Source organism: Symphalangus syndactylus, chromosome 5, assembly GCF_028878055.3.
Source record: "Symphalangus syndactylus isolate Jambi chromosome 5, NHGRI_mSymSyn1-v2.1_pri, whole genome shotgun sequence".
Lineage (NCBI taxonomy): Eukaryota > Metazoa > Chordata > Mammalia > Primates > Hylobatidae > Symphalangus > Symphalangus syndactylus.
The window spans coordinates 55,156,952-55,181,446 of NC_072427.2; the positions used below are offsets into that span (position 1 = coordinate 55,156,952).

The following is a 24,495-nucleotide window of genomic DNA, read 5'->3' on the forward strand; positions in this document are numbered from 1 at the left end:
CAGATCATATGAATTTGGAAGTTTGAGAAATAACCTACCACTTTCCTTTAAAACACATACATGTTATTCATGTAATTATGTGATCAACTGTTGTATAATAAATGAAAGCTGTTGTAAAGCCATGTCATTTTTCCTTTGGGCCTCTCCAAGTGAATAATCAATTTTTTGTTTGGTTTGTTTCCAGATAACCTTTTTCATGCTGCTTTCTGCAGTGTGTGTAATGCTGAATTTGGCTGGTTCAATTCTCTCTTGTCAGAATGCTCAGCTAGTCAACTCCCTAGAAGGCTGCCAGTTGGTAAGTAATGAAATGCAAACCCTTTCATAAAGGTCATAGGATTTGATTTTGCACAAGAGCAATTTTAAAAATAATTTTATTGTACTCTTAAGTTCTCATGTACACTTTCAATTCATTCTGATGTTTTCTAGTTTAAGGTATTTAGGTTAAGCTGATTTATTTCTATAAGTTAGATAATTCGCTTACTGATTTATAAGTAGAACAATTAAAACTTTTTCTTCTTGTAAATCAGCTACTAGTAGTATATTTTTAAGGATCGCAATGTAGTGCTATTTTGGAATAAATATCCTTAGTAACTATTATATTTTAGCATTTGTTGCATTGATTCTTATTTGTGTTGAATTTTTAAAAATCAATTTGCAAGTCAATTTTAAGTGCTGATGTACATATTATGCTGGATGACGAATATATCAAAACAATATAGTTAGCATTTCTCAATTAAAAAGAATTTTCTTTCAGATCCAGGAAAATTGTAGACAGTGTGCTATGTACATTGCAGAACAGAGGTATTCAGTCTTTTGGCTTCCCTGGGCCACATTAGAAGAATTGTCTTGGGCCACACATAAAATACACTAAAACTAGCGATAGCTGATGAGCTAAAAAAAAAAAAAAAAATTGCAAAAAAACCTCATAATGTTTTAAGAAAGTTTACGAATTTGTGTTGGGCCACATTCAGAAAATTGTAGACAGCGTGCTGTGTACATTGTAGAACAGAGGTATTCAGTCTTTTGGCTTCCTCGGGCCACATTAGAAGAATTGTCTTGGGCCACATATAAAATACACTAATACTAGCAATAGCTGATGAGCTAAAAAAAAAAGTCACAAAAAAAAATCTCATAATGTTTTAAGAAAGTTTATGAATTTGTGTTGGGCCTCATTCAAAGCCGTCCTGGGCTGCATGCAGCGTAGTGGGTCGGACGAGCTTGTTGTAGAAGATCAACAACTTGTTTATTGGATAGAACTATCATTTCAAAATAACTTAGCTCATGGTACTGTAATAGGTACATCTGGCTGTGACAGAAATTGCAGTGTGTTTGGTTGCATTCTGGTATAAATATACTTAAACTCCCGATAGGACTGTGGCTCCTGGGTGTGGGGACATGGGCCTTTGTTTCTTTGTCTTGGAAGCAACAGCAGGCTACCTTTCAGAGCCATGTCCCTCCACAGTTGGTCTCTGCCTGCTCTGCCTGTGGCTATGATTCTGAAAAGTGATTGCTGAATTACCAGAAGCTTTTCTGCTGTGGGACCATGCCTGCTTGGCTTGGGACCATGTCGTTTGGATTCACAGGGGCAGCCACTGGAAAGCCTGCTGCTCTCTGCATTCTTATCTACGAAGGCCAGCAGGACCAGTGTCAGTTGGCACAGTTTCAATGCTGAAGCGCCCACTGAGTTACAAAAATGAATTGTTGGAGCTTCATCTTGTTATTGTCTGTTGAATGTGGCCTAGAGAGCATTGATCAGATTTCATCCCTATATGATGTGCACAGAAGTATTCTCGGTATGGTGTAGACCCCCTTATGATTGACAATTGACACAACCTGGATCCCCATCTCCATCGGAAAGGATAAGTCGCCATCTTGTATCCATAACTTGGCCAGCTCTTTATTCCTAAATACTAGGTGCTATGAGTATAGCAAAATCTGGTGACCTACGAGGAACTGGCCATTTTTTTCTTAGACTCTCATTTTCCAATGCAGGGCCCTGTGTGGGGGAGACAGAGTGATTGGGTGAAGGGAAACCACAGTGCCTGGAGGTTCACACCAAAAAGAAAGCCCACACACAATGCACAAGCTTGAAGGGCTGACCCCTCCTGGTCTTAATCTCAGACCCTGTTTCCCCACATCGCAGACTGCATGGAAGTATAGGAAAGGGGGATTTGGTCTCCTCAATTTCTTACCGCTTTCTATACCTCCATAGATACATAAAAAGCACATCATATACCACAGATGTGTACTCTCACATACATCTGTTTGGTTGATAGTACCACGGAATCCTCAATATTTACCTCACTTTAGAGCTTGATCCTAGGTGTCTCTCTGCCTTGGCTCATACAAGGCCAGAAATCTCAGAGCTACAAACCAGTGTGTTCATTTGCTTGGGGGCAATGTGTGCAGCACAAACAGTACTGGATTTGGAGTCAGCAATACAGGATCAAAGCCATGCTTCACCACATCCTGGTTATGTGACTTAGGAAAAGTCACCCTCTGTCTCTCTCGGCCTTGCTTCCCTTTCCCGTTGATATAGTTTGGATTTGTGTCCCTGCCCAAATCTTATGTTCAGTTGTAATCCCCAATATTGGAGGTGGAGACTGCTGGGAGGTGATTGGATCATGGGGGCAGATTCTCATGAGTGGTTAGCACCATCCCCTCGGTGCTGCCCTCATGATAGTAAGGGAGTGAGTTCTCACGAGAACTGGTTGTTTGAAAGTGTGTGGCACCTCCCTTTCTTGCTTTCTCTCTGGCTCCTGCTCTGGCCACGTGACTTTCTGGCACCCCCTTCACCTTCCACCATGATTGTAAGTTTCCTGAAACCTCCCCAGAAGTCAAGCAGATGCTGGCATCATGCTTCCTGTACAGCCTGCATGAGCCAGTTAAACCTCTTTATAAATTACCCAATCTCAGATATTTCATTCTAGCAATGCAAGAATGGACTAATACACCTGTTCAGTGTGGACATGACCTACCCTGAGTTCTTCATAGAGTATTGCAAAACCTATACAACACATAAAAGGTATGCTCCTTTCATGTTATAAAAATTATACATTTACTATAGAAATTCAAAAAACAAAACACTTCACAATCCTACCACCCAGTTGATTATGTCCTTCCAGTCTTTTCTGTGCATAATGTGTGTGTATATGGATGTATGGGTATGCACGTATGTATACATATATATTTAATGTATTTAAATGTGCTATCCACTTTATGCTGCCTTGTGGTTTCTTTTTTAACTGATCACTTTGTTCCATGTTTTATTTGTTTATCTTTTGAGATGAAGTCTTGCTCAGTCGCCCTGGCTGGTGTGCGGTGGTGCAATCTCAGCTCACTGCAACCTCTACTTCCTGGGTTCAAGCGATTCTTCTGCCTCAGCCTCCCAAGTAGCTGGGACTATAGGCATGGGCCACCACGCCCAGCTAACTTTTGTACTTTAGTAGAGACAAGGTTTCACTATGTTGGCCAGACTGGTCTTGAACTCCTGACCTCAGGTGATCTGCCTGCCTTGGCGGGATTACAGGCATGAGCCACCATGCCCAGCCTGTTCCATGTTTTAAAATATTCTACAACTTTATTGGTAGTGACTACTCTATATGTATGAATGTAACATTGTTTATTTAACCATATCTCTGCTTTTCGCAATTAGAGAGATGGCCATTATTCTTATACAAATTAAATCCTTTTTAAAGCTCCTAAAATTAGATATACATGATAAAAATGAATGTATCTTTAGAGTATTTGGTGCATATTGACATACTGCCTTTTAGGAAAGTTTACCCATTTATATTCCCAATCTATGATAATGCTCTTCTCCTACACCTTTGCCAGCACTGAAAGTTGTTATTCTTTTTAATCCATGCTAATTTGAAAGATAGAAGATGATTTCATTGTTTAATTTGAATTTCTTTGAGTACTAGTAAGATTAAACTTTTTATTCATTTATAACTGCATATACATAAGCTTATATATATTTATACATATATGTGTAATTATGTCATATATTTATGTTTATGCACCATTTATATTTTATTTTCTTCTCTGTTTTGCCTGTATGTGTTCTGTACTCAGTTGTAGATTTAAATATTTATCTTAATGATTTATAAGAGCTCTTTATATATTATGGTTTTGAATCCTTTGACTTACATTGGGCAAATATATTCCCTGGATTGTTATTTGCCTTTTAATTTTTGTCAGAAAAAATAGAAAACTTTTTAATTTTTATACAAATTTACCAGTGTTTCTCTTTGTAATCTTACCTTAGAATTATGCTTAAAAAGATTTTCTCCTTTCCAAGATTATGCTACCCCAGTAACTTCCTGGTTATGGTGTGCTTTTTTTTATATAGTTAACTCTTTAGTATTTTGCAATCTACTTGATGAATTGAACTTTTTCTCTCTAAATAGTTTAGTAGTTTTCCTGAAACCATTTTCTGAATACTCCAGTATTTCCCTGCTGATTTGAAATGTTACCCAAATCATTAAGAGTCATTTGCAGCAAGTTACAATTACTAAGAAAGCCACAGGCCGTTTATTGTGAGGATAGTGGGGCCTATTGAATCATCAAGGAGGCTAGACATCAGGCTTGGAAACTGGCTGGTTCTAAGGAAGCTGCTTCTGTTGGCTCAGAAATCTGACTCAGACTGGGGCCTACAGTGGGAACCCTGAACTTACCAGGGTACAGTTCTGCAGGAGTGGACAATTCCTGTGGTTCTTTACCCCTGGGTCTGTTTGCTTTAGAGTCAAAGTCCTGGGAGGGAGTGTTTAATTGGACACAGGATGATAATTTGCTTACCTGTCCTACCAGACTGAATTCAGTCACACATGGGCTACTTTTTTTTACAGACATAGGCTACTGACATGGGATTCAAGATGTAATACCTGAAACAAAGTTAGCTGCTATTAAGCAGGGTTGGGGGAGGAGAGAAGCTGGACATGTATGCTGGGTGGTGAAGAAACAACCAGTATCAACTCTACCAGCATTATCATTGCATGCACACATGTGCACACAGATAGTAATGCCCATTTGTCTATTTCTGGACTTTTTATTCATATTCATTCGACATTCATATGTCTGTTTATTCATATTCCAGAACAATACCACTTAAATTACCTTGACTTTATAATCTATTTTTATACATGGTAGGACAAGTTCTACCCCTTATCCCATCCCGGACTTTTAATCTATTTCTTTAAAATGTTCTTGCCTGGTTTTAAATGTTTAGTCTTCTAGACGCACTTTGATTTTCTTTTGCCAAGACTTGGAAAGAATGGATTTGAGACTTGAATTGGCATCATATTAAATTTGTAGATTACTTTGAGGGAAAATTAAAACATCTAAACAATACCATGTCTTTCCGTTCCAGAACATACAGTGTGTGCTTTGGTTTATCCAAATTCTTTTCAACTTCTTCACTCCAGTTTTTGTTTTTCTTTAGGATACCTACTACATTTCTGTATGTTTGTGTGGTGATTGTGTTTTTTCCTCTGCGTAATTTAAGATTAGCTAGTGTTCTCTGCATAAAAAGGATATCTAAACTAAAGTCAATCTTTTATTCTGGGCTCCTAGCACCTCCCCTTCCTGCTACAGGTGTGTGTGTGTGTGTGTGTGTGTGTGTGTGTGTGTGTGTGTGCGCGCGCCTTTCCAGTCATCATCTGCACATATTTTTGTTTATGGACTTTTTTTTTACACACATGGGCTACTCACATGGATTTTGTAGTCAACCATGTAGCCTGGTGACATTTTCACATCAGCACTTGGAGGTCTTCTCTGCTGTTAAACAGGGAGTAGTGGATAATTCCACTGGATAGATGTGTGATAATTCATATAACCACCTCTTAATGAAGGATAAGTTAAAAGGTGTTTCTAGTCTTTTGCTAAAATGAACATGGCAAATAATTTTTTTTTTTTGAGATGGAGTTTCGCTCTTGTTGCCCAGGCTGGAGAAGTGCAATGGTGCAATCTCAGCTTACTGCAACCTTCACCTCCTGGGTTCAAGCGATTCTTCTGCCTCAGCCTCCTGAGTAGCTGGGATTACAGGCGCCTGCCACCACGCCCGGATAAATTTTTTTGGTATTTTTTGTAGAGATGGAGTTTCACTATGTTGGCCAGGCTGGTCTCAAACTCCTGACCTCAGGCGATCCACCTGCCTCAGCCTCCCAGAGTGCTGGGATTACAGGCATGGGAGCCACTGCGCCCAGCCTTTTTTTTTTTTTTTTTTTTTTTGGAAACAGGGTTTCACTCTGCTGCTTAGGCTGGAGTGCAGTGGTGCCATCACGGCTCACTGCAGCCTCAACCTCCCTGGGCTCAGGTGATCCTCCCAGCACAGCCTCCCAAGTAGCTGGGACTACAGGCATGTGCCACCACACCCAGCTAACTTTTTTTGTATTTTTTGTGGAGAGTTTCACCATGTTGGCCAGGCTGGTCTCAAACTCCTGAACTCAAACTATCTACCTGCCTTGGCCTCCCAAAGTGCTGGAATTACAGGCGTAAGCCACTGTGCCCAATTGAATAGTACTCTTTGTACACATTCATTACTCAACAGATACTGAGTGGCTGTTGCTGCAGCTTGGGGAACTGGCCTAAGTGCTGAGGGTGTAGCAGTGAACAAGGAAGGAATGCAAACAGATCTAGAGAAAAGAATCACTAAGACCGTCCCTGCAGTCAGAGCATGAGTGCACTTTAAATTTAGAATCTTATTCCTAAATTGCTCTCCAAACACGAGGCACCCTTTCACACCCTTGCCAGCAGTCTGAGCCTGTGCCTGGTTACCCAGATCCAAACTTGTGTGTTGTCAGAATTGTTTCTGTCTTCACCAGTCTGACAAAATTGTACAATTTTATTATGTAATTTTCATTTCTCTAATTAAAAGTGAAGTTGAGCATCTTTATATTTGTTTAAAAGTTGCTTATATTTCTTTATCTGTTAACTGCCACTTCACGTTTGTTACCTATTTTACTGTTATATTGTTGTTTTTATAATTTACATTATATATATATATATATATATATATACTTCCTTATGTTAAGGAAACTGGCTATTGTTATATTGGTTGCAAACATATATTTTTAGTAGTTTGTTATGCATCTTTTGACTTTTTGAATGGCATTCTTTGTGTGGGTATTTTCTGTACTCACATTGGTTTTATTCATTTACGTATTTTAACCCTTTTGGTTGCTGGGTTATGTGTTTTTCCTAGAAAAGCCTTTCCCACTCCAAAATTATAAATAATTTTCTACTATCCCCTCAGTATTTTAGGGTTTTATTTTTTAAATATTTATGTGTTTTATCGATCTAGGATTTATTTTGTTATAAATGTTACTACACTTTTATAGTTTTCTAAAATGTATGTATGAACTTTCCATGTTTCAAAGTTAGTCCTAGGTATTGTAAATATTTTCTTGCTCTGGTGGATGCCTGTTTTAATTATTATTTTATACTGAGGAGGCTACTCACTGCATGTAAGACTTTTTGCAGTTTTTTATTACTTGCATTGAACTGTACAAGCAGTTGAATGTACACCTGAATCTTTGATCCCATAGTTTGTCAGAGGAAATGATTACATTTTATTCTGCTTTCCAGTATCTGTACATCTTGTTTTGTTGCTCTATGTAGTTGCTGTGGCTAAAACTGTTAAAATAACATTGGATAATGATGTTTTGTTAAAATAACATTAGATGATGGTATTTCATCATCCACCTCTTGCTCCTGAATTTAATGAGAAGCTGTTAGTGACCCACCACCAAGCATGCTGCTGAGAGATGGTTTCTATTAGCAAATCTCCCCATTTGCTGAGCTTCATAGAAGGACACAGGACAGGAGATGCAGCAGGGACAGCGTGTTCACATCACTGGGCAGTCCCACAGCTCCATTTCCCTCTCACCCACACGCAGTGTTCACTGTCTGCGTGGGGGAGACTCTCACTGAGAAGCTACAGTTCACTTTTCCATCAGTTGTTTTTAAAACACTTTTGTCTTCAGGGAGGCCCAAGGCCTGCAGACCACCACGCTGCTTCCCTGATCCAGGCGTCCTTCCCAGCACATGAGATGGCCACAGCCTTCCACATCTATCTCAACACTGCAGTGTCTGAGAAAAGGAAGCAGTGACCTGAGAGGACAGAACTTTTGGGTCATTTTTCCAGGTGCACATGCGTCAGCCCAGACCCGATGTGACCCTTCACTCACAGTGAGAATTTACAGGGAAAAGGGTTGACTAAAACTGGAATTTTTTAACACCCTTATTTTACTCCTGGCTTTCACAGGATTGCTCCTAATGGGTTACCATTTAGAGTAATGTCTGCCGTCAGCTTCTGAGAGATGCCTTTATTAATGGGAGGTATTCGCTTCCATCCTGGCTTTCTAAGTTTTTTTAAATCAAGATGCATGTAAATTTTATCACCATCCTTTTAACATCTGTGAAGATGATCATATGGCTTTCCTCCTTTAGTTTATTAATGTAGTGATTTGCATTAATGGAATCACTTTTGCATTGCAGAAATAGGCAATGGTCCTGGTGCTGAGAAGGTATATACATTAGGCTGCATTCACTTTGTTAATATATTATTTAAGAGTTTTGCATCAAAATTCAGAAATGAGATAACCTACAGTTTACCTTGAGGTGCCCTCCTTGTCCAATTTCATCTTAGAATTATGCATACTTTAAAATGAAAGTGGAAGAATTTGATTTGACTTATGCTCTGAAACAGTTTTTATAACCTGAGAATTATCTAGGTTTATTTTAATTTGGGGGAGGTAATTTGACTACTTTTAACATATTTTCCCATGTTCATTATGTTATTCGTGTTTTCCTTCCTTTTGAGGATCATTTTTGTTAATGTCTTTCTAGCATTGTATATTTCATCTGGTTTTTCCAATTTTTTGTTATAAAGCTACAGATAATATTCTTTTACAGTTTAAAAATAAACATTTTAGCAAATCTTTAGAGATTCAAAGTAGATTAATGGTTCCCTAGAGCTGGGGGTCTTGGGAGGAAATGGGGAATTTGAGGAAAGGGTTGACTATGTATGTTTTTATTTTATTAACCCCTTCTACTTTCTTAATTCACATATTGTTAATTTTCCACCTTTTATAGTTGAGTAACAGTAATAATACTGTATAGATTGGCATTGTTGATGCACAGTGCTCTTGTGGACTTAGTTCCACTTGGTTTGTAATTTTCATTTTTGCTTTTCTCTTTAACCTAATCATTGTTCAAACTGATGCCCTTAACTTTAGGTAGTTAGACTTTTTGGTTTTTTGCTTTCCTTTTACTGTTAATTTCTAATTTCATTGCATGAGAGCATGTGGCCCCTAATTTCTACTTTTTACAATCCACTAAAATTTTCTGTCACTTTGTATAGGAATAGTTTTTGGATGTATTTTGTGGGTTTTTGTTAAATACAACAAAACATATATCCCCAGCTTGTTGTGATCAAAATGTATTCACATATTTGTGTGTCTGTGTGTGTGTGTTCGTGGCGAGAGAGCTTCTTACAACATAAACTCAGCCATGTGCTTCCCACTGGACGCGGAGCGCTGTCCAGCGTCCTCGCCGTGGCATGTGAGTGCTTGCTTTCATCTGGCCCCTCCAGCTTCGCTAGCCTGCAGTGGTACTCCTGGGCGCCCCGTCCCTGCCTTGCCAGCTGTGCTAGAATCTCAGGGTCTTTCTACTTCAGGCTGCTCCTGCACGCTGCACCACAGCTGTTCTTCCTCCCAGCTGGTCTCTAGGTGGCTCCTTCTGGACCTCTAGATTCCGGAGTCGGTGGGACATCCATGCAAGGGCCTTCCCTCAACCCTCGTCCAAGGGGCTCCCCACCTCTGCAGTTCTCTGAGCATTCTGTCTCTTTCTCCAAGCCCTGACATTTCCCCATCATTCCCTACTTGGCAAAGCAGCACAAGGGAGAAGGCCATGTCTGTGCTGCGCCTTGTCCCACATCCAGGGCCTGGCACCATTCCTGGAGGGAAGCACGTGAGTGAACCAGTGAGTGCCTCCCAACTGTTCCTGTCTGAAGAGCCCCTTAGGAAATTAAAAAGGCATTTTGAGATTTCAAGCAAACACGCTGTTTCACTTAAATTAATTAGAAAAGAGCATTATTGATTTCCAAATGCCCCTTAAAATGCCTCGTTATGTTTTAATTTGAGGCTCCATGCACATTAAAATATGACAGCAACAAAACTTTATTTAAAAAATGGATTTTTTAAAAATTTACATGTTTTTCAATTTAAAAAATTCTTTTGGACAGGTGCAGTGGCTCACGCCTGTAATCCCAGCACTTTGGGAGGCCAAGGCAGGCAGATCACTTGAGGTCAAGAGTTCGAGACCAGCCTGGCCAACCTGGTGAAATCCCATCTCTACCAAAAAATACAAAAATTAAGTGTGAGTGGTGGCATGCACCTGTAATCCCAGCTACTTGAACCGGGGGACAGGGGGATGCAGGGGGTGCAGTGGAGGTTGCAGTGAGCCAAGATCGTGCCACTGCACTCCAGCCTGGGTGACAAAGTGGGGCCATGTCTTCAAATAAATAAATCATAAAAATACAAATAAAACAATTTTTTAGAGACAGGGTCCAGGGTCTCACCTATTGCCCAGGCTGGAGTGCAGTGGTGCAGTCATAGCTCACTGTAGCTTCATACTCCTGGGCTCAAGTGATCCTCCCAAGTCACTCTTCCAAGAGCTGGGACTACAGGTATGCACCACCACACCCAGCTAATTTTTAAATTTTTTGTAAGGGTGGTGGTGGTGGGGGTCTCACTGTATTGCACAGGCTAGTCTTGAACTCCTGGCCTCAACTGATCCTCCTGCCTTAGCCTCCCAAAGCACTGGGAAATAAACTGATTTTTAATGACCCAGTTATTTCAATTCATTCCGCAGAAGTTTGGGATTTCCCATCATACTTTTCTTACTGTATTTTTAAATGAAAGCATAACAGAGGATGCTTTTGAAATGCAATTTAATATAATATAATGCATTATATGGCTTGATGAATATTTGGTTTTAAATGAATAGAACTATTTTCCCTTTCTTTTTAAATATGAAACGAAATAGTAATAGATTCTCATTGTAAAAGATGCAAGAAGTACACAAACTGGAGCAAAACAGTCTCCCTCCTTTCTCTGCCTCCTACTCCCTACCACACAGGCAATTGCTTTATGATGTATCCATTTTTTGTGTATGCACATATATATTTATGTACTTGTATGTGTACACAGTCATCCAACTGTATAGTTTTATTTTTAAGCAAATATGCCTATACTGTATGCATTTGTCTGCAATGTTTACCCTACTCAAAGTTCCATTTCATACATTGCTGTATATCTAGGGGCTGCTTCATCTTCGAAAGACAGCAGAGAGTACTTTACCCCTGCTGAGAAGCAGTTAGCCCATCCCCTCTGTTTTGCTACCACAGGCCTGACCTCAGTGAATACACATTCTTTTTCTTCTGTAAATTTAGATATAGTCAGGCACTAATTTCATTATAAAGAAAACAAACAAAATCTTCATTATGATAGTATTGAATGAATTAAAATATTTTTCCTACTTAGTATCGTCACAGAAACTAGAAATTTAGGTGGAAAATTACATAAAAGGTACGTATTTAACACATTTTAGTGTATGTTTGGACATAAGCTTAAAATGTGCTCTTTGATATTTTTATACAAACCTAATACTGACTGCATGATGATGATGATAATGATGATGATGATGATATGATGGTCGCTAACTTTCCTGAGCCCTTGCTGTGTGCAGGGCACTGCTTGAGCACATTCCGTACATTCATTCATTTACTTCTGACAACTATGAATGGGAGACAGGTAGGGAATCTGAGACCTTGGGAGTTAGGTAGCTCTTCCAAAGTCATGCAGCTAGCAGGTGCTGGCATCAGATTCCAACCTGTGCTGTTAGCCGCTCACAAGTCATTATATTTTGGCCTGACAGTGCATCTTAGTCTGTTGTGTGCTGCTATAGAAGAATACCACAGACTGGGTAATTTATTTCTCACATTTTGGGAGGCTGGGAAGTCCAAGATTGACGGGCCAGCATCTAGCCTGGGCCTTTTTGCTGCAATATCCCATGGCAGAAGGTGAAAGGGCAAGAGAGAGCCAAAGAAAGAGCAAGATATTGAACTCACAGCCTCAAGCCCTTTTATAATCAGCATTAATCCATTCCTGATGGTGGAGCCCTCCTGACCAAAGCACCTCCCATGGGCCCCGCCTCCCAACGCTGTTGCATCGAGGATTAAGTTTTCTTTTTCTTTCTTTTTTTTTTTTTTTTTTTTTTTCTGAGACGGAGTCTCGCTCTGTCGCTCAGACTGGAGTGAATAGCGCGATCTCTGCTCACCGCAACCTCCGCCTCCCGGGTTCAGGCGATTCTCCTGCCTCAGCCTCCTGAGTAGCTGGGATTACAGGCATGTGCCACCACGCCCAGCTAATTTTTTGTATTTTTAGTAGAGACAGGGTGTCTCCATGTTGGTCAGGCTGGTCTCGAACTCCCGACCTCAGGTGATCCGCCCGCCTCGGCCTCCCAAAGTGCTGGGATTACAGGCGTGAGCCACCGTGCCTGGCCAAACATTAAGTTTTCAACACATGCTTTTTGGGGAGCTTATTCAAACCATAGCACATAGGAGTTTTACTCTAGAATTATACTGACAATTAAAAGAGGAGAGCATGAGAAACACCCGACAGTGGAAGGAAGGAATATATCTTATTTAGTTTTGGGAAAAGTCATTCTTTGAATAATGAGAGAAACTGTCCCATACAGATAATTTTAAAGAACCTAAACCAGAGGTTATGTGTCACAACAAAGAGATGCAAAACTAGTGTGTAGTTTTGTACGAAGTGTGAGCTCTTCCTTCCTGGTCACGTTAAGCATGTAAACGGGAAAAGTATTATTTCCTGTAAGTAAACAAAATGATTTCAGTTGTGCTTACCCATTATTACACCAGTGTTTTTCTGATGCTAAGTCCTTTTTAATTAGATTCAACACACTGCAGGGACAACATGATATATCCTTGTCAGCTGTTTATCCTTGAAAGTCTGCTTAGCCCTGATCCCAGCTGTGTCTGTAATCTGCATACTAATCAAATGTCTCTCTCGACTCGCTCCAGACCTTTCTGGATACACATATTTACCTATGTCCCCCCAAATTAAAGAGGGGTGTCCCTGGGAGATCCGACACCTGGCTGAGGGTTTTGATGGAAACTGATTGCTGCCTTCTTTTTCCTTGTCTGTTTATGTTTCTGATTGGTGAACTTGACCTCAACCTCTTCCCTGGTGTGTGCCTCAAGTATGATGCATGGTTTCTGGGAGGTGAAGGCTAGAATGTAGCCCTTTTCCTAAAAGTAATTAGCAAAGGACTTTTTATACAACCCAGGGGAACAGGTGTTAAAAAGAAGTACAAGCATTTGGTGGCAAGGGAAGGAGGCATGATGAGCTTGGTTTTTGTAATTTTCACCTTATCCTTATTTCCACGTCTACCTGAGGGATGTGGAAGGGATTATGGTTTCCTCCCTTCACGTAGCATAAGCATCTCCCCAAGCAGGGGTGTGCTGGAGCTGCTTTGTATTGCCTTTAGAGAGTGGCTTGTTAAAATATTAGATTTTTTTTCAAAAAACAAAACAATTTTATATCTCTTTATTGACATGTAAGTCATTGATGTGATTTGGATATATGTCCCCACCCGAATCTCAGATTCAGTTGTAATACCCAGTGTTGGAGGTGGGGCCTGGTGGGAGGTAATTGGATCATGGGGTGGTTTCTCATGGTTTAACACCATCCTTTTTGGAGCTGTCATCATGATAGTGAATTCTCATGAGATCTAGTTGTTTAAAAGTGTGTAGCACCTCCCTCCTCTCTGTCTGTCTCCTGCTCTGGCCATGTAAGACGTGCCTGCTTCCCTTCACCTTCTGCCATGATTGGAAGCCCCCTGAGGCCTCCCCGGAAGCAGATGCTGCCATGTTTCCTGTATAACCTGTGGAACCGTGAGCCAATTAAACCTCTTTCTTTTTTTTTTTTCTGAGACCGAGTCTCACTCTGTCGCCCAGGCTGGACTGCAGTGGCATGATCTCGGCTCACTGCAACCTCCACCTCTGAGGTTCAAGTGATTCTCCTGCCTCAGCCTCCCGAGTAGCTGGGACTATAGGCACGTCCCACCAAGCCTGAATAATTTTTTGTATTTTTTTTTAGCAGAGATGGGGTTTCACCATGTTAGCCAGGATGGTCTCGATCTTCTGACCTTGTGATCTGCCCACCTCGGCCTCCCAAAGTGTTGGGATTACAGGCATGAGCTACCGCACCCAGCTCCAGACTAATACAGTCATGTATCACATAATTCACCCATTTAAGGTGTACTATTCAGTGGTTTCTAATATATTCACAGATGTATGTAAACATCACTGGAGTCAATTTCACCTTAAAAAGCAACCCTGCACCTTTAGCTCTCACTCTCCTTCCTTGCCCCCATCCCTGGGCTACCACTAGTCTGCTTTCTGTCTTTATAAATTTCCCTGTTCTGGACCTTCATATGAATGGAATCACATAATATGTAGTCTTTTATGACTGGCTTCTTTCTTAGCGTAATGTTTTCAAGGTTCATACATATTGCAGCATGTATCAGTACTTCATTCTTTTTTATGTCTGAATAATATTCCATGGTATGGATTAACCACATTTTGTTTATCTGCTCTTCCATCAGTGCACATTTGGGTTGTTTCCACCTTTTGGCTATTATGAACAGTGCTGCTATAAACATTTATATACAAGTTTTTTTTTTTTTTTTTTGAGACGGAGTCTCGCTCTGTCACCCAGGCTGGAGTGCAGTGACGCAATCTTGGCTCACTGCAAGCTCCGCCTCCCGGGTTCACGCCATTCTCCTGCCTCAGCCTCTCCGAGTAGCTGGGACTACAGGCGCCCGCCACCACGCCCGGCTAATTTTTTGTATTTTTAGTAGAGACGGGGTTTCACCATGGTCTCGATCTCCTGACCTCGTGTTCTGCCCGCCTCGTGCTCCCAAAGTGCTGGGATTACAAGCGTGAGCCACCGCGCCCAGCTATATACAAGTTTTTAATTGCATATATTTTCATTTCTCTTGGGTATATCACTTTTAATGGCAAAAACCACAATTACTTTTGCATCAACTTAATACCTCGGAATAGAATTGCCAGGTTACTTGGTAACTCTAGTTGAATCATTTAAGAAAGTGCCAGACCATTTTCCAGAGCAGCTGCACCATTGTACATTTCCACCAGCAACGCATGAGGGTTCCAATTTCTCTACCTCCTTGCCAACGTTTCTTTTCTGACTTTGTTTTAGGCCATCCTAGTGGGTACAAAGTAGTATCTCATGATGGTTTTGAATTGCATTTCCCCGATTACTAATGATTCCAAGCATCTTTTCATGTGCTCATCAATCATAGGCAAAACAGTGAACCTCAACCTAAACCTCATCCCTTTTATAAAAACCAACCTAATGGGATTAAATATAAAATGCAAAACTACAAAACTTTTAGAAAAAGCATAGGAGAAAAAATGTTGGAATCTAGTGCTAGGCAAAGAACTCTGAGACTTGACTCCAAAATCATCATCTATAAAAGGAAAAAGTTAAGAAAAATTAAAAACCAGTTCTCTGAAAATCCACCTGAAGAGGTTGAAAAGACAAGCTACAGACAGGGAGAAAATATTAGTGAGCCACATATATGCCAAAGGACTAGTATCTAAAATATATGAAGAACTCTCAAAATTCAACAGTGAAAAACAAGCCAATTAGAAAATGGGCAAAACACATTTCATTTTGTCAAAAGCTTCTTCCTTGTTAATTGATATAATCATGTAATTTTTCTTCTTTGGCTTGTTGATCTGGTGGATTTCATTGATTTTCAAATGTTAATCAGTTTTATATACCTAAAATAAATATCACTTGGCCATGGCATGTAGTAATTTTTACACATTGTTGGATTTGGTTTGTACATATTTTATTGTGGATTTTTTGCTCTAAGTTCACAAAAGGTATTGGTTTATTGTTGTTTTTCTTTCTTCTTCCCTTCCTTCCTTCCTTCCTTCTTTTTTTTTTCTTTCAACTATCTTTGTCTGGTTTCAGTATCAGAGTAATACTAGCTTCAGAAAATGTGTTGAGAAGTCTTCACTTCTAGTTTCTGGAAGAGATTATGTAGAATTGATGTTAATTATTCTTTAGGCATTTGGTAGAATTCTCCAGTGAAACTATCTAGGCCTGAAGGTTTTATTCTGGGGAATTTTAATGTTATGAATTCAGTTTCTCTTTTTTTATTTTAAATTTTTGAGACAGGATCTTGCTCTGTCACCCAGGGTAGAGTGCAGTGGCACAATCATAGCTCAGTGCAACCTTGAACTCCTGAGCTCAAGCAATCCTCCTGCCTCAGCCTCCTGAGTAGGCAGGATAACAGGTGCATGCCACAATGCCTGGCTATTTTTTTTTTTTAATGTTTTGTAGACAGAAGTCTCGCTATGTTGCCCAGGCTGTTCTTGAACTCCTGGGATTCAAGTGATTCTCCCATCTCAGCCCCCAAAAGTGCTAGGATTACAGGAACAAGCCATTGTGCCTGGCTCCCCAATTTCCTTAATGGTTACAGGGCTATTCAAATTATCTGTTTCATATTATGTGAATTATGGTAGTTTGTGTTTTTCAAGGAATTGATGCATTTTATCTAAGTTGTGAAGAGTCATTCATATTACTCACTTATTATCCTTTGGATGTCTGCAGGGTCTGTAGTTATATTTTTGTTTCATTCCAGATATTGATAATTTTTGTTTTCTAGCATTTTTCTTGCTAAAGTTCTGTCAGTGTTGTTGAGCTTATTAAAGTACCAACTCCTTTTAAAAGTTTTCATACCAATTGTTTTTCTGTTTTTTATTTCATTGATTTGTACTTTTATCTTTATGATTCCCTTTCTTCTGTTTGCTTTGGGTTGATTTTTTTTTTTTTTTTGAGATGGAGTTTCACTCTGTCGCCCAGCTAGAGTGCAGTGGTGCAATCTCGGCTCACTGCAACCTCTGCCTCCTGGGTTCATGCAATTCTCTGCCTCAGCCTCCCGAGTAGTTGGTATTACAGGCACCCGCCACCACGCCCAGCTAATGTTTGTATTTTTGGTAGAGACAGGGTTTCACCATCTTGGCCAGGCTCGTCTTGAATGCCTGACCTCATGATCCACCTGGCTTAGCCTCCCAAAGTGCTGGGATTACAGGCAGGAGCTAAAACATCCAGCTGCTCTTTATCTAGTTTCCTGAGGTAGGAATTAGCTTACTGTTTTAAGAGCTTTCCTTGTTTCTTATGTAAGCGTCTAGTGCTATACATTTCCCTCTCAGTATTGCTTTAGCTACACTCCACATATTTTGATATGTTATGTTTTGTGTCCATTCAGTTCTCTTGATTTTTTCTTTGAGGCTTTCTCTTTGATCCATGAATTATTTAGAACTATGGTGTTTAATTTTCACATGTTTAGAGACTCTCTTTAAGGTAGCAAAGAAAAGCTAAGGTGCGGCCAGGACTTTCATGTTAAGGACAAGCAAGATGAAAAGACAATAGATGGCAACCACACAGATATCTTACAGCAAAAAAAGGTAAAAGAAGGAGTATACAAAATATCACAACCTATAAACAGGACCAATCATTATTATAGTGCTTTTGGAAAACAGAAGCTTTCCTTATTTTTTTAAATGTTCTATAATGATACCAACACTATAGAACTATCTGTTTTATGACATTTTGAAAAGATTCACCAGTTAGGGTCTCCCCTCCCACCTGGCTCAGGCAGAGCCATGTCTCGGGGTGGCTCCTGCCCACATCTGTTGTGGGACATGAGGAAAAGGTCCCTTGGGCTGGAGGACCCGTCCCAGCTGCGGGGCCACTACCTGGGAAGAAGATAATTTATCCAAATATTGAAACTTGAAGCAACCCTAAATGTGCATGTTGGCTGTGTTAATACAATCTGTTGGAATGACACTGGAGAATATATTTTATCTGGCTCAGATGACACCAAATTAGTAATTAGTAATCCCTACAGCAGAAAGGTTTTGACAACAATTCATTCGGGGCACCAAGCAAACATATTTAGTTCAAAGTTCTTACCTTGCACAAATGATAAACAGATTGTATCCTGCTCTGGAGATGGAGTAATATTTTATACCAATGTTGAGCAAGATGCAGAAACCAACAGACAATGCCAATTTACATGCCACTATGGAACTACTTATGAGATTATGACTGTACCCAATGACCCTTACACTTTTCTCTCTTGTGGTGAAGACAGAACTGGTAGGTGGTTTGATACATGCATCAAAACTAGCTGCACAAAAGAAGATTGTAAAGATGATATTTTAATTAACTGTTGACGTGCTGCCACATCTGTTGCTATTTGCCCACCAATACCATATTACTTTGTTGTTGGTTGTTCTTATAGCTCAGTACAAATATATGATTGGCGAATGCTGGGCACAAGAGCTACAGGGAATTATGCAGGTTGAGGGACTACTGGAATGGTTGTCCATTTTATTGCGTCCCATCTTAATAAGTCCTGCAGTGTGACATTTCTGTGTTACGGTGAAGATGGTCAAGAGATTCTCATTAGTTACTCTTCAGATTACATATATCTTTTTGACCCGAAAGATGATACAGCACGAGAACTTAAAACTCCTTCTGTGGAAGAGAGAAGAGAAGAGTTACGACAATCACCAGTTAAGCGTTTGAGACTTCGTGGTGATTGGTCAGATACTGGACCCAGAGCAAGGCCTGAGAGTGAACAAGAACGACATGGAGAGCAGAGTCCCAATGTGTCATTGATGCAGAGAATGTCTGATATGTTATCAAGACGGTTCGAAGAAGCAAGTGAGGTTGCACAAAGCAATAGAGGATGAGGAAGATCTTGACCCAGAGGTGGAACAAGTCAATCAGATATTTCAACTCTTCCTGTGGTCCCATCAAGTCCTAATTTGGAAGTGAGTGAAACTGCAATGGAAGTAGATACTCCAGCTGAACAATTTCTTCAGCCATCTACATCCTCTACAATGTCAGCTCAGGCTCATTCGACATCATCTCCCACAGAAAGCCCTCATTCTGCTCCTTTTTTATCTTTGCCAGACAGTGAACAACGGCAGTCTGTTGAGGCATCTGGACACCACACACATCATCAGACTGATTCACCTTCTTCTGTGGTTAACAAACAGCTCAGATCCATGTAACTTGACAAGCAACAGGGTGCGTGCAACAGGAGATGCGCTATGCCCATCCATCCATAGCTTTATTGCAGTGCATAAACTAAGCTCTCTCACACCTCTCATAGCATTTCATTTTGATTATGGTCTTATAGTCAGTATTTTGTGGACTAAATTACAGTAGGTGGTATTGTACACAAAAGGTCTATTTGGCCTATACAGATTATTTTCTATGTAAGCTAATTTCTACCTTTGACCCTTGATGCCAACTTTGAACTCTCTCTGTGTAACAAAATTATGATGGATATAAGCTATATCCATTTTTTAAATCCTAGATATCTGTCATAAAATTGTGTAGAATTGTGGGTGTGAGGTTAACACTATCTCGTTGTTTATGTAGGATAAGTTATTTAAACACAGTAATATTCTGTATTACTAGATTGCTTTAGTAATGATACTTGGTTTTATATCTCACTTATCTGGTAGCCAAATTCCTGATAGCTTTAACTAAAGAATACAGTTACGAACCCAGAGGTGAGCTCAAAAGCTATCAATCAGAAGCTCCCACTTCCACTTGTACTTTTCAATGTGGGAAAGTTACAGAGACAATCTCCAAGCCTTAAATAGAGCCTGATGAAATAAACAGGTTACTTATTTATCAAGCTTTATTACCAGCAGATCAAATACAGCACAGAGAAGGATTAGTAGAGGAAGACATTCTGACATGAAGGGACATCTGAAAAGGTTGGAGATAGGAAGACTATTCAAAAACTAAAAAGGCTATTTAGTGTTAGCACAAATGGTTTACTATCTCACCTCAGAATTTAATGAAGGATTTTAAATATATTGTGACAAAGTATGATAAGTAATCTTAGTTAAGTCTTTAAGAATAACTTAACATGATATTCACTTCCTTTATTTAAAAAGGCAGATAGCTGGACGTGGTGGCACACCACCTGTAATCCTAGCTACTTGGGAAGCTGGGGCGGGAGGATCGCTTGAGCCCAGAAGTTTGAGACCAGCCTGGTCAATATAGTGAGACCCCGTGTCTTAAAAACAAACAAACAAACAAAAAACAATTTAATTAGCTGGGTGTGGTGGTACATGCCTGTAGTCCCAGCTACTAAGGAGGCTGAGGCAGGAGGATTGCTTGAGCCCAGGAGTTCAAGGCTCCAGTGAGCTATGATTGTACCACTGCACTCCAGCGTGGGTGACAGAGTGAGACCCCCCATCTCTTAAAAAAAAAAAAAAGGCAGATGAATGCCTTTATATATTTTACAAATGTTCCTTTCAAAAACATTTTTTTTTAAATTGGTACTAAAGCCATAATATTTGGTTGGCTGAAAGTTTGCATGTTAGATGACTCATATGTCAATAGTAATGCAGAAATTAAATATTGCTGTAGTACTTATTTGGTGTGAAATAGATCGAATTTAAACTATAGTCTTGGAGAAATATTCAGAAACTAATTTTAAAATGAATTAGAAAACTTCCTTTGTACTTCTGATCTTAAATTATTCCTTATGGGGCCAGGCGCGGTGGCTCATACCTGTAATCCCAGCACTTTTGGAGGCCGAGGCAGGCAGATCACCTGAGGTCAGGAGTTCGAGACCAGCCTGGCCAACATGGCGAAACCCTGTCTCTACTAAAAACAAAAATTAGCCAGATGTGGTGGCCCACGCCTGTAATCCCAGCTACTCAGGAGGCTGAGGCAGGAGAATCGCTTGAACCTGGGAGGCGGAGGTTACCGTGAGCCAAGATTGCGCCACTCACTCCAGCCTGGGCAGCAGAGTGAGACTCCGTCTCAAAAAAAAAAAAAAAAAAGAAAGAAAACTTATTCCTCGTGGACCTGAGATGAATTTCTGATCTTACATTACTCTTTATGGACCTGAGATGACCTGTATTGCTATAAGGTTTTCTGTTCTTGACAAAGAAAGAATGAATGAATTGGTAAATTAATTTGCAAACTAAGAAATTAAGCATGTTTTATTTTATATGTTTATTATAGAGATATTAACAATGAAGAATAATTAAGGCAAAACACAACTATAGCATATTATATTAGACTACTGTTTATAACTACTCTATAATTAAAGGGAATTTTTTCCTAAGGATATATGGATATAAATAATATATCACTATCAGAGATTTTATAGCCAGATTTATATTCTCATTAATCACATACAATAATTTTCATAGCATTACATTGAATATTATATTCAATTTAAGTTGATAATTTACATATGATATGGGATATGAGAGGAAGAGAAAAATTATGATTAACTCCCAGATTGTTTACATCAGTGCCTGGGTAGGGTAAATGGTAAGGCCATTTACTGGGGAGTTGAGTAGCTTGGAAGTAGAAATCAGGTGGTTCTTTATCTTTTGACTATGTCAAGTATGATATGCATTTTAGTCATGTAAGTAGAGATGCTATGTAAGAGGTTAGTACTGAGTGGCTTTGGCAGAAGCTGCATCGTAGTAGACTATCAGAAATGTAGCTTTGTAATAAGACCTCTGAGCGGAAATGTTCTAATGATGGAAAATGTATCTAATTAATTAAATCCTGAGTTTTTACATACCTTTTTGTTCATCAGCATTATAACTTTTAAAGCACTAGGAACCTCACGTTGCAGGCTCACATTACCTAAAGATAACTTCTAAAAGTTAATAGAGACTGCCCACTACCATTTTTCTCTCCTAGACTAATGGAATAATCCCTTTACTAGTTCTTCTCACATCCACTCAGGCTATAATCTATTCTCTACCAGCAGCCATAGTGAAACTTTAAGATGTAAATATAACCATGTGATTCATCTGCCTAAAACCTTTTAATTGCTTCCCATAGCCTTTCAAAAGAACCCAAATCCATACCTTGGCTTACAAACCCTACATGACTTGGTTCCTATGTCAATAATCTCGTCTCAGGCCACTATCCCATCCTTCACTAAGCTCTTGCCAAATAGACTTACTTTCATTTCTTTTAACACTCTAACCTCCTTTCCCTTTCAGATCCCTTGTACATGCTGTTCCCTCTACCAAAACTACTTTTTTGTTGAGCAACTTCTACTCTTTTTTTAAACTCACCGAGATATTATTCCCTCAAAAATAATATAACTTCACAATCTCTAGTAGGTCTGCTCTTTTTCTTCCTTTGTGACTTGTTATTTTTCTTCATTGCATTTGTCAAATTTGTAATCATACATTTATTTAGGGGATTGTTTAATATCTACCTTTCTGCATATTCTCTAAATATTTTCATTTACTATAATTTCCTCTCTGCCTAAAATCATACGTTATGTGGTAAATAATATTTGTTAAATGAGTGAGTAAATGGATTAATTCTTTAAGCAACTAATTATTTAAGAGCTGTAGGGATTACTTCAGCTTGGGAGAAATGTGATCAGATTTACATATTAGAAAGATCATTTTGACAACATTATAAATGATTGATTGGAAGGAGTAAGATTGAAAACGCCAAGAACATGAGGCCATTGCTATAGTCCACCTCAGAGATTATGAGGGATCCAACCTAAGGCAACAGTGGTGAGAAGTGGGAATGGACAGATTTTAAAAATAGTTGAAAGGTTGAATTCGCAGGACTTTGAGACTAAGTTAGAAATGAATGAGAGTATGATATCCAGGTGTCTTGATAGGGTGATAATGAACCATCAGCCAAGGTAGAGATTTTAGGAGGAACAGCTGATTTGAGGGGAGAAGAAGGTATGTGAGATTTTTTTTTAATGTTAAGTTTGAAGTGTCTTTGGATTTCCACATGGAGAAATCGCACAGATGGTTGGATGGCTGTATGATGCTGGAAGTCACCAAAGTGGTCTGAGGTAGAGATAAAGATAGTTTATAGATAGCAATTGAAACCATGGGAATGGACGAGATTGTCTAGAAAAAGAGGATAGAATGAGAAGAGCAGAGTCTGCACTACAGGAGCAAGTAGAGAAAAGGATCTAGCTAATGAGACCAAACAGGAATGATCAGAAAAGTATGCAGGGCAGAAAGAATGTCATATCCAAAGCCAGGAGAAAACAAGTACAAGGAGGGACAGGTTAGTAATGCCATGTGAAGCAATGATACCAACTCCCAAAAGGTCTGGGAAATCCTTTTTTAAATTTGGCAATGTGATTGCTTTGACATTTTAGTTTTAGATATGATGTAGTGGAAGCAGAATCCAGACAGTAGTGGTTTGCGGAGAAAGGTTTGGGGAAAAAAGGTAGAGACATTGGCATGTCTCTTTCCATAAGCTCAATTAAGAATTGAAAGATAGAACAAAGATAATGTCAGGTATAGGGGGTGATAGGTTCAAAACTGAGCATGTTTACAGAGTAAATAGAAAGATTGTGTGTTCAAGATGTAAGGAATAGTTGATGTCCCCAGATACGCTATTATTTCAAAATTTTAACTTTTACCAAGATTCTCATTCTCAGTTTTACCATGGAGAATGAAAAAAGTAGTACATTTAATAAGTGTCCTTTTTGAATATATCTCTGACTAATGATTATTTAAGCATATTTTAAATTTCTTTTTCATACTTTTAATGAAACACTAAAGCTTTTTAAAAATTGATAGTTCAGTTTTATATTTATGTCACAAAATCTTTCTTCACCATCTTCCTGGTGCCCAAGTGATTTTATATGTTGTTTAATTTAATTTTCCATAGCATTTTCATAGATTTCTTTATTTGGAAGGATTACCAAGGACAAAAATGTTACTAATAAAAATTTTTTAATTTAAAAAAAAGAAAAGAAAAGATTCACCAATTAAACTGTCAGACTGATGATAGCTAAGGATATAGTTATTTGGCAATTTTTGCATTTCTTTTTACATTTGTGATCTATTTGGGCTTTGAATCATTGTTTAAGTCATGAGCATAAAATAGTTCATAGTATTATTTAGTATTTTACAATATTTTTATACATTTCTAATATTTTAAGTTCCTCTGTATGCAAGGTCTGTTATCTCACTGATAATTTGTACCTTTTGACTTTTTTTCCTTTTTTGATTGGGCTTCTAAATTAATAATTAAACAGTATATTATTCTACTTATGAAAGTGAGAGTCCTTTTTCTTTTTGGTTATGGTAAAATATACACAGTATAAAGTTAACTAAATTAACCATTTTAAGTGTGCAATTCAGTGGCATTAAGTACATTCACGTTGTGTGAAACCATGACCAACATCCATTTCCAGAACTTTTTCATCATCCCTAATAGAAACTTTATACCCATCAAACAATAACTTTTCATTTCTCTGCTTCCGCAGCCCCTGATAACCAATATTCTACTTTCTGTCTCTATGAAT

The 24,495-nt window shown here is 39.0% G+C and overlaps 2 protein-coding genes across 4 annotated transcripts in view; both read left to right on the forward strand.

Moving 5' to 3' along the window:
• Positions 1–24,495, forward strand: part of ENTREP2 (endosomal transmembrane epsin interactor 2) — a 455,758-nt gene that overhangs the window by 329,541 nt on the left and 101,722 nt on the right. For all 3 annotated transcript variants that reach the window (XM_063639058.1, XM_055278517.2, XM_063639057.1), the window contains exon 3: positions 185–295. In XM_063639058.1, the coding sequence (XP_063495128.1) occupies positions 185–295 (111 nt within the window). The remainder of the gene's footprint in view (positions 1–184; positions 296–24,495) is intronic.
• LOC129482538 (DDB1- and CUL4-associated factor 6) lies at positions 17,829–19,210 on the forward strand. Its single transcript, XM_055278519.2, is given in 1 exon segment — positions 17,829–19,210. A coding segment is annotated over 1 exon segment (978 nt). The 5' UTR covers positions 17,829–18,232.